The sequence below is a fragment of the Nycticebus coucang genome, chromosome 3 (assembly GCF_027406575.1).
Source record: "Nycticebus coucang isolate mNycCou1 chromosome 3, mNycCou1.pri, whole genome shotgun sequence".
Lineage (NCBI taxonomy): Eukaryota > Metazoa > Chordata > Mammalia > Primates > Lorisidae > Nycticebus > Nycticebus coucang.
Window position 1 is genome coordinate 511,273 of NC_069782.1, and position 10,020 is coordinate 521,292.

Below are 10,020 nucleotides of genomic sequence, written 5' to 3' on the forward strand. Positions count from 1 at the left end.
GAAACTGAGGCCCAGAGTGGCTCGAAGCTGGGACTCCGATTCACCAGCAAATGTGTCCCATTGCCCATTTCTGCCTGGAAATGTTTTAGTTTGGTTCCCAATACAGTAAACCTTCATTGCTGACCACCACCCTACACTGACCACCTCCTTAAGTTGACCTAATTTTCACAGGCTGGATACACGCCATTGTTTACCAAGGTCTAGTTTGTTATGTTTGCCACCTCAGTTATGTTCACCAGTTTGTTACAGTCCCCTTGAGTGGTCAATTTAGAGAGGTTCTAGTATATTTAAAAACCACGAGATTGGGCCAGGTGCAATGGCTCACACCTATGATCCCATCACTCTGGGAGACTGAGGCAGGTGGATTGCTTGAGCTCATGCGATCGAGACCAGCCTGAGCAAGACTAGGACCCCCCCCCCATCTCTAAAAAATAGCCCGATGTTATGGCAGGCGCCTGTAGTCCCAGCCACTCGGGAGGCTGAGGCAAGAGAATTGCCTAAGCTCAGGAATTGGAGGTCACTGTGAGCTATGACATGACAGCACTCTACTGAGGATGACAAAGTGAGACTCTTTCTAAAAAAAAAAAAAAGCTTGGTACCCATGGCACAGTGGTTACGGTGCCAGCCACACACACCGAGGCTAGCAGGTTTGAACCCCACCCAGGCCAGATAAAACAACAATGACAACTGCAACAAAAAATAGCCAGGTGTTGTGGCGCCTGTAGTCCCAGCTACTTGGGAGGCTAAGGGAAGAGAATTGCTTAACCCAAGAGTTGGAGATTGCTGTGAACTGTGACGTCATGCACTCTACTGAGGGTGACAGAGTGAAACTCTGTCTCACAAAATAAATAAATAATTGGCTGGGCATGGTGGCTCATACCTGTAATCCTAGCACTCTGGGAGGCTGAGGTGGGTGCCTTGCTTGAGCTCAGGAGTTCGAGACCAGCCTGAACAAAAGAAAGACCCTGTCTCTACTAAAGATAGAAAATCTGAGGCAAGAGGATTGCTTAAGCCCGAGTTGGAGGTTGCTGTGAGCTATGGTGGCATATCACTCTATCCAGGGGAACAGCTTGAGACTCTGTCTCAAAAATAAAAAACTCATGGCTCGGCGCCTGTGGCTCAAGCGGCTAAGGCACCAGCCACATACACCTGAGCTGGCGGGGTTCAAATCCAGCCCAGGCTTGCCAAACAACGACAGCTGCAACCAAAAAATAGCAGGGCATTGTGGCAGGTGCCTGTAGTCCCAGCTACTTGGGAGGCAGAGGCAGGAGAATCGCTTGAGCCCAGGAGTTGGAGGTTGCTGTGAGCTGTGATGCCACAGCACTCTACCCAGGGTGACAGCTTGAGGCTCAAGTCTCAAAAAAATAAAAAAAGAAAAAGAAAAGTTTTTCAGGCAACTCGGAGCCTGATAATCCCACTTTCCTGGGAAGGGGTAGCCTAGCCGATGGAGCCCTCTCCCACTGCCCCCAGCTCTCCAAGGAGATAAGAGTGTCAGTAATCCTTTCTCTACAGGAGACAATGCTCACCTGAATCATGGTCACTTTAGAGTGGGAATAAAACTAGATGTGCACCCTGAGTATCACGCTGATGCCCAGGAGGCTTTACTGGATGTGAGGAGGTTTCCCCTGGTCACTATGAAAGTGGCCATGAGAACCCAGCCTTCTGGGCCAGTGAAGAAAAGTGCCTGCCCTAAATTATGCCACCTGTTTGGCTTCCAAGTAAGCCTGACTTCCCAGACCCTGCACACACGTGGCTTCTTGGGACCTGGGAAAGTTAAGGTGGGCTTCCTGGAAGAGGGGACAACTGAGGAGGAATGGTGCTGCAGGATCTATTTGGGAAAGAATGCTCCTGCTTTCCCCTGGTGATGCTGCTGTCCCTGGTCCTGACAGGTCTGGCCCAGCAGTCACACGTCCCTCCAGTGGCAGCTGGTTAGGTCAGGGGCAAGCCTGGTGCCAGGGGCTGCCTGGGGAGGCCAATGTCAGACCAGAGGTTTTCTAGGAGGCCAACTTCGACTGTCCAAGAGGCTGAAATGTCCTCTTCAGGGAAGAAAGCCAGGCTAGCCCAGTACCCAGGCCTCCATCATCTGCCCACCACAGAGGGTTCTATCCAACTCTTATTTGGCTGATTTTTAACCAAGTGCTTAGTTTTTATTTGGTGGTATTTTCCAGAAGTGCGTGGTCCAGTCTTGATGAAAAATATTCATGTCTATGGGCGGCGCCTGTGGCTCAGGGAGTAGGGCGCCAGCCCCATATACTGAGGGTGGCGGGTTGGAACCCGGCCCCGGCCAAAATTGCAACAAAAAATAGCCGGGCGTTGTGGCAGGCGCTTGTAGTCCCAGCTACTTAGGAGGCTGAGGCAAGAGAATCGCCTAAACCCAGGAGTTGGAGGTTGCTGTGAGCTGTGACGCCACAGCGCTCTACTCAGGGCGATAAAGTGAGACTGTCTCAAAAAAAAATTTTTTTTCATGTCTCGCCCCTGGCTGTTTCGCCTTTGATAGCTTTCCACAAAGAACTGGGGTAGGGAGAGCAGAGGGTAGTGGGCTCTGGGGTAAGGGCCCAGGGCCCAGGGCCCAGGCAGGCAGCGCGGGGCCGGGAACCGGAGGCGGGCGCAGGTCGGGGGAAGTGCGTGGCCCCAGGAGGTAGGAGTCGGGGGAGGATGTCAGATCCTCACCGCCCACCCCTCGCCCCGGCTGGTTTCCGCTTTGCCGCCGCCTCGTAGGGGCAGGAAGCCGCGCGCCAGTCTCGGGAGCCCCCTGCCCCCGTAGCCAGGCCCGGGAAATCCGCCACGGCCCCGCCCCGGCCCCGCCCCGCCGCCCCTGCAGCCGCGCTCGCTCGGCTCAGCTCCGGCTCCGGCGCTGGGCGCGGGGCTGGGCCCCGGCCGAGCGGCGGCCGCTCCGGACATGTCGGGCCCCCGCTCCGGTTTCTACCGGCAGGAGCTGAACAAGACGGTGTGGGAGGTGCCGCAGCGGCTGCAGGGCCTGCGTCCGGTGGGCTCCGGCGCCTACGGCTCGGTCTGGTAGGGGCGGGGCCGGGGTGGGGGCGGCGGGGGCTGGCACCGGACGGAGTGTGCGCCCCTCCCCGCCCGGCGCGGGGGTCTCGGCGCGGGGAGAAGCCTCGCCTTGCCTGGATCAGAGGAATGAATGAGTGGGCATGAAGGAAACTTTCCTTTAAGCCGCTGCTCCTGGGCTCCGGGGTGTGGAGGGTGTGGAGGAGCCGGCCCCGCCCGATTCGGAGCGACCCCCACCAGGCTCCAATACTGGGGTTACAGCTGGTGGGAGAGCGGGTCTCCCGGGCACAAAATGTCTGAGCACTCATTCGGGGTTCACTCGGTCAAGGGCCAGATAGTCCCCTGGGGCTAGCAGGTAGCCCCGCCCAGGGTGGGTGCTATTGTTTGAAAAGGGATTGCCCAGCTAGGGGAAGATCAAGACCTCTCCCTTTAGGATGGCCTCAGGCTCCCCCTCGGGTCCTGCTCTCCCCTCACCCCCCATGTTTTCTTAAGAGTCTCAGACTCCAGATGGGGTTTAGGCATGAACAGAGATGCCTAGCATTTACCCTACATCCCTAGGGCGCCTAAACCGGGCTCCACTTCACAGCCCACCCCCACCCTCCAGCTAGGCCCTGGGGTTCCCAGAACTGGCCTGGAGCCCAGAGTCTGGATGAGGGGCCCAGATTGGGTTGAGGCTTCCACTACCCTGGCACCAGGTCTGCAGGGGCTTAGGATGAGGTGGTTACATGAGTCCAAGTTGCAGCTTTGATGTTGACAGTGAGTTCCTGGGTGTGGATATGCAGAGGTGTCCCCCCAACACCCAGCCAGCTCCTTACTGAGGCTAGTGCCAGAGAATTGCTGTCCACTGAGGAGTTGTTGTGGAGGTCAGGGGCAGGGTGCTGCTTCAGGCCACTGCAGATTAGGAGTGGGACTTCTCACAGCCCATCCCCCTGGCAGAGCTCAGGAGCCTACAGCAGGGGCTAGGGTCCCAGGGCACGCTCCTGCCTTGTGCTATCCCTTGGCCATTATCAGAAGCCTCAGGCAGGTCACTTCAGCCATTCCAGTGCAGGCCTGTCCTATCTCTAAGACCTCAAGGGTGGAAAGTGGGTTGGGGGTAAATTGGGAGTGGCCACTGGGGACTCAGACAGGGCCCTGGCTGGACTCACCTCTGGGATTGGTTATCTGGTTCTTGCTGAGGGGTGTCAAGTTCCTGGGTGAGGCCGTGTCTCTCTGCTGCACCTCTGGCCCCCTTAGCACAGTTCCATTGCTAAGGCTGGAGATGGTGGATATCAATTCCCTGTCTCGTGACTGCACAGATACAATCAAGCAAAAGGCTCTGCTGTCCCACATGAGGGGCCACTCCCCACACCTCCCACCCCAGGAGTGACTTGGACCTTCCCCCACAGGTCCCAGGCTGGGTGGGGAGGACACACTTGCCCCAGGCGTCTAGTTGACTTTTCTTCCACCATCATCTGGGTCCATGAGCACTCCAGGCCTGACAGGGCTGTCCCTCGTCCCCTAGTGTAGGTATGGGGAGTGGCCTAGGTCTCCAAAGGAGGGCCTAGATCCCCAGAGAAGGGAGGAGAGGCAGGAGGGAGAGAAAGGACCAGAAGGACAAGCATTGCCTTCAGCAGGCCTCCAGAAGTAGCTTCCTTTCTGAGCACTGATCCTGAGGGCAGTGGGACCCCGGAGCGCGTGACCTTGGTGACCCTGGCCCACCTGCATTTGAGGATGATGGTGGTTCCTGCTGCTTTTCCAGAGAAAAGTAGATGGGTCAAGAGGGTGGTGTGGAGGTGGAGGGTCTGGCTCTCTGGAGGTTGAGCCGATAGGGTGGGATAGAACCCCCAGGTTACTCGGAACTGGACATTTCTACTGTCCCGTTTTTTGAGTTGCAAATAATGGTGCAATAAACAACTGTGACCATTTTCCCTCCCTATTTTGAATATTCAGAGGCATTGGGGTGCACACGCCAGTGGCTGTTGCCTGAAGTGTTATGTACGAGCTGTCTGGCGGGGCCTCTCCCCAATCTCGCTTTGAATGCGGGGGTCCTGGGTTAGGGGGACAAGAGGCCCCTTGCGTAGCCCACCCGAGGGGCTCCTTCCCAGCACACACAAAGGGTCGGTCGGCTCCCGCCCGGCCTCCGCCGCCGCCTCACTCGCCCGCCTTCCAGTTCGGCCTACGACACGCGGCTGCGTCAGAAGGTGGCAGTGAAGAAGCTGTCGCGCCCCTTCCAGTCGCTGATCCACGCGCGGAGGACGTACCGTGAGCTGCGGCTGCTGAAGCACCTAAAGCACGAGAACGTGAGCGCGGGGCAACCCACAGAGGGCGGACCAACCTTCAGGGCTCACCCTGGGGGCGGGCCCACGACGGGCGGAGCCAATAGGCGGGGCGAGCCCGAAGCAGTGGGGGTGGGGCGGGCTAAGGGGACGGGTCAACGGGGGCGGAGCCCAGGCGCTGAACCGCGGGTAGGGATTCGCCCTGGGTCCCTACTCTTTTCCCCACCTAGGTTATCGGGCTTCTGGATGTTTTCACGCCGGCCACTTCCATCGAGGACTTCAGCGAAGTGTGAGCGGCGGGGCACGCGAGGCAGCGGCCCGGGGAGGGGGGTGGTCGGCCTCTGTCCTGACCCTTGACCCCGTCCCAGGTACTTAGTGACCACCCTGATGGGCGCCGACCTGAACAACATCGTCAAGTGTCAGGCGCTGAGCGACGAACACGTTCAGTTCCTGGTTTACCAGCTGCTGCGCGGGCTGAAGGTGGGGGCGCGCTCGGCTTCTTGGGTTCCCTCCTGGAGTGGGCGGGCACCCGGTGCTCACGCGCTCTCCCTCCCTGCAGTACATCCACTCTGCTGGGATCATCCACCGGGTAGGTGCAGCTTCGGGGTGAGGGGCGGTCCAGCCAGGCTCGAGAGTGCACCTTCTGTGCTCACGCCTCCCCTCGCCCCTTCAGGACCTGAAGCCCAGCAACGTGGCTGTGAATGAGGATTGCGAGCTCAGGGTGAGGGACTCGAGGGCCCTGGGTGGGAGGGGCATGGGGCAAAATCTGTGGGGGGGCATTGAGAACCCCTTTCTGTGGCTCTAGATCCTGGACTTTGGGCTTGCGCGCCAGGCAGATGAGGAGATGACTGGATATGTGGCCACACGCTGGTACCGGGCCCCTGAGATCATGCTGAACTGGATGCACTACAACCAGACAGGTGCTGTGAACCCCTGGGGGAGGCAGCAGCAGCACTAGGGTGGGTGGATAGAGTTCACACCTAGGCCTGGGGAGGGTAGAGCCAAAGGCAGAGGGCCTGGAAGAGGCATGCCCAGTCTCTGTGACAGGCAAGGCCTGGAACCAGCATTCAGAGGGGCATGGTGGGTGGTGGATACCCACTGGCCTCTAAGGCCTGACCTAACACCTGTTCCTGCTAAGAGTTGGGCAAAGAGAGGGTCTGCTAGTCTTTGGGCCTAGGTGTGACTGAAGGTCTACTGGGCTGGCTCCTCCCCAGCTCCCTCCCCTCCCTCCCCAACAGTGGACATCTGGTCTGTGGGCTGCATCATGGCTGAGCTGCTCCAGGGAAAGGCCCTCTTCCCAGGAAGTGACTGTATCCTTGGCCCAGGTTGGGGAGGAGTGCCAAGCTGAGGTCCCCTCCTATACGGTGGGGGCTGGCTGCGGGGACCATCTGTAGCGACCATCTGTGGCCCTTTCTGGTGGGTCTTGCTTCCTTTTGCTGCTCCTCCCACCATGCCGTGCCACCTTGGGCTTGCTGTCCTCATCTCTAGGAGAGCAGGCTCTAAGCAATGCCCCAAGATCTTGTGTCTGGGAGTCTGGGAAAGTCCATGTTTGGCCAGTGGGAGTTTCCTGAGCGAGGTAGACATTGACCAGCTGAAGCGCATCATGGAAGTGGTGGGCACACCCAGCCCCGAGGTTCTGGCAAAGATATCCTCAGAACATGTAAGTCAGTGCCCAGCCAGTTACCAACTCCCTCTGCTGACCAAGCCTCCAGATGCTCTGGGGGAGAGGGTGGCATAAAACAATGGGGACCAGGCAGGGCCCAGGGGCTCACGCCTGCAATCCTAGCACTCTGGCAGGCTGAGGCAGGTGGACTGCTTGAACTCAGGAGTTCAAGACCAGCCTGAGCAAGAGCAAGACCCCATCTCTACTAAGAATAGAAAAACTAGCCAAGCATTGTGATAGATACCTGTAGTCCCAGCTACTTGGGAGGGGAGGCTGAGGCAGGAGGATTGCTTGAGCCCAGGAGTTTGAGATTGCTGTGACCTAGAATACCACAGAATTCTACCCAGGGTGACTGAGTGAGACTTTGTCTCAATAAAAACCAAAAAAACATATGGGAACATGGGACATGATGGGATAGAACTCAGAGTAGGCACATAGCCCCTTTGGGGGAAATAGGTGGACAGGGAAGATATTCCTAGAACAGGGGATAGTTAGAGCAAAATTACTGCCCTGAAAAACAGTGCCCTGGCCTTGGGTAGCAGAGGATCAGGGATAGCTCTGGGCCCTGCTCCTGCAGGCCCTATCGGGAGGAGGTCTTGGTCTGCCTGTGCCTTGCCCAGGTCTGTTGGAGTGAATGAGTCTGGGGGGCTTCTCTTGGAAAGCTCTATGCCCAGTTTGGGGCCAGGGAGGGAGGAGGTGAGCAGCCCCCAGGTCCTTCTTGTGTGTCCCCAGGCCCGGACATACATCCAGTCCCTGCCCCCCATGCCCCAGAAGGACCTCAGCAGCATCTTCCACGGAGCCAACCCTCTGGGTGAGGACTGGCCCTGGGGCTAGACTGGGCTCCACATCTGACCCTGGATGCAGAGCTGAACCCCCCACTGGCTCTCTTGCAGCCATAGATCTCCTTGGAAGGATGCTGGTGCTGGACAGTGACCAGAGGGTCAGTGCAGCTGAGGCTCTGGCCCATGCCTACTTTAGCCAGTACCATGACCCTGAGGATGAGCCAGAAGCAGAGCCTTATGATGAGAGCATCGAGACCAAGGACCGGACGGTGGAGGAGTGGAAGGGTGGGCATGGGTGTCTAGGAGCCTAGCATGGGTACTGGGACAGGGGCCTGTGAGCTGCATCCCCTGCAGGCAACACCCCAGATTCTCCCAGAGTGGCCTGGGAGGAGGAACACAATAAACCCCCAACTCCAGAATGGGGCAGGCAGAAGTGGGTATGTCCAGCAGAGGGCAGGCTGTAGCTCCCAGCCTTGGGTAAAGGCTGCTTTGGGAGGTTGGGGCCTGGGTTGGGCAGCACAAGCTCATCTTTCCCCTCCCCTCCTAGAGCTCACCTACCAGGAAGTCCTCAGCTTCAAGCCCCCAGAGCCACCAAAGCCTCCCAGCAGCCTGGAGATTGAGCAGTGAGGCAAGGCACTGCTCCACAGCCACCATCGAATCTATGGAGCGGCCAAAGCCTGCACGTTCCTTTAGTGGGTTGGGTTTCTTGGAGAGCTATCCACTACAGTCCTATGGCCAGGCATCCCTGACCCCTGGCTTGGGACCTCTTGAGGAGCGACTGTAAAATCTGGCTGCACAAACATTTGTGCATATGTGCATGCCATGTGCAGGAGTCTGGGCACAAGTGTCCTTGGGCCTACCTTGGTCCTCCTGCCCCCTCCTGGCCACTGGACTCTCCCTTGGCACCTCACCGTGGAGGGACCTGGATGCCACAGAGGTCCTGTTGCAGAGTGTATCTGTTTCTGTATCTCTGTCCCAGAGAGCTATGGGGGATACTACACTGGTGGTTGCTGAGACCCACAAATCTAAGAGCTAAGGCAGGCCCAGTGAACCACTAGGCTCAGCAGGATCTTCTCTGGGAGGTAGCAGGGCAGGACAACCACCGGGTATCAAATGAGAAAGGCTGCCTGGGCCCACCTGTGGTATGTGTGAGCACATGTACATGAGCATATGGTCCCAGTGTTCATGTGTCAGGACACATGCTGGTGTGTGTGAATCTGTGGGCACCCAAGGGCCGGCAGCTGTGGCAAGTGGCAGGAAGCCTAAGTTTGGGTAGATGTACTGCTGCCACCCCTTCCCTTAGTTCCTGATGCCACAATTGGTGATGAGAGTCAGGCTAGGGGTTCCAGTGGGCATGTGAGCAAAAGCTGGCACTTTCTCCTTTGACCCAGAGCTACAGCTGGCCCCTGAGGCGTGAGAACATACTCCACTGGGGCACCTTTGTGGGGGTGGAGTGCAGCTGTGAGGATGCTAAAAGTAGGCAGCATGCATGGATGGGAACATGGACTTGGACACCTCTGCCTTGGACCTTGGCCCAAAGCTGACATGCCTCCGCCTGCTGTCTGCCTCTGCCCATAATGCAGCTGGAGGTCTGAGATGCTCTGGCCTGCTGGTCAGCACTCATCTTCCATTCTCCCAGAATGGAACTAATGGAGTAATCTCTGGGATAGGACTGCTCAGAGTTGCCAGGTGTGCTCCTCCCTGAAGAGGGGGTGGCCTCTTTCCTGGAAGTGTCCAGGGAGGTTTGAGGCTGAGGGCCTGCACAGGGGTGCACAATAAAGAAGATGTCTCCTGGCTTGGTGCCCCGTAGCTCAGTGGGAAGGGTGCCGGCCACATACACTGAGACTGGTGGGTTGGAACCTGGCCCAGGCCTGATGAACAACAATGACAACTGCAGGGCGACGCCTGTGGCTCAGCGGGTAGGGCGCCGGTCCCATATGCCGGAGATGGCGGGTTCAAACCCAGCCCCGGCCAAAAAAAAAAAAAAAAAACAATGACAACTACAACAAAAAAATAACTGGGCATTGTGGCAGGTGCTACTCGGGAGGCTGAGGCAAGAGAATCATTTAAGCCCAAGAGTTAAGAGGTTGCTGTGAGCTGTGATGCCATAGCACTCTACTAAGGGCAACACAGACTCTGTCTCAAAAAAGGAAGATGCCTCCTGCTGTCCCACACATCACCAGTCGCCTGCCCCTCCCCAGATGTCTGCACTGGCCAGATCCCTTGGGTCCCCAGGCCGACAAATAGCTATCTCTGGAGGGTCTGAGAAGCCAGGGAGACCAGGGGGAGGAAACAAGGCAGGATGGCCAGTTAC

General features: G+C 57.8%; 1 protein-coding gene across 4 annotated transcripts; it reads left to right on the top strand.

The window, feature by feature from the left end:
• Window positions 1–2,130: 2,130 nt before the first annotated feature.
• On the top strand, window positions 2,131–9,595 carry MAPK11 (mitogen-activated protein kinase 11). Of its 4 annotated transcripts, none has more exons than XM_053585465.1 (12): window positions 2,131–3,015; window positions 5,156–5,285; window positions 5,492–5,550; window positions 5,630–5,741; window positions 5,821–5,850; window positions 5,935–5,982; window positions 6,067–6,181; window positions 6,476–6,571; window positions 6,842–6,921; window positions 7,636–7,735; window positions 7,818–7,991; window positions 8,254–9,595. In XM_053585465.1, the coding sequence occupies exons 1-12, from the start codon at window positions 2,900–2,902 to the stop codon at window positions 8,331–8,333; spliced, it is 1,140 nt and encodes a 379-aa protein (XP_053441440.1). In that variant the 5' UTR covers window positions 2,131–2,899; the 3' UTR covers window positions 8,334–9,595. The 4 variants fall into 4 exon arrangements, with proteins under 4 accessions (XP_053441440.1, XP_053441442.1, XP_053441441.1 ...); XM_053585467.1 differs by having other exon boundaries at window positions 6,500–6,571; XM_053585466.1 differs by having other exon boundaries at window positions 7,657–7,735; window positions 8,254–9,594.
• The last annotated feature ends 425 nt before the right edge of the window (window positions 9,596–10,020 follow it).

What these genes read in the sequence shown, in the direction of transcription:
- MAPK11 (XM_053585465.1), top strand. Translation starts at nt 2,900, where the DNA reads ATGTCGGGCCCCCGCTCCGGTTTCTACCGGCAGGAGCTGAACAAGACG. An exon ending in CCTCTTCCCAGGAAGTGACT is followed by an intron (nt 6,572 to 6,841) that starts GTATCCTTGGCC and finishes TGAGCGAGGTAG; the next exon opens with ACATTGACCAGCTGAAGCGC. An exon ending in CAAAGATATCCTCAGAACAT is followed by an intron (nt 6,922 to 7,635) that starts GTAAGTCAGTGC and finishes AGCAGCCCCCAG; the next exon opens with GTCCTTCTTGTGTGTCCCCA.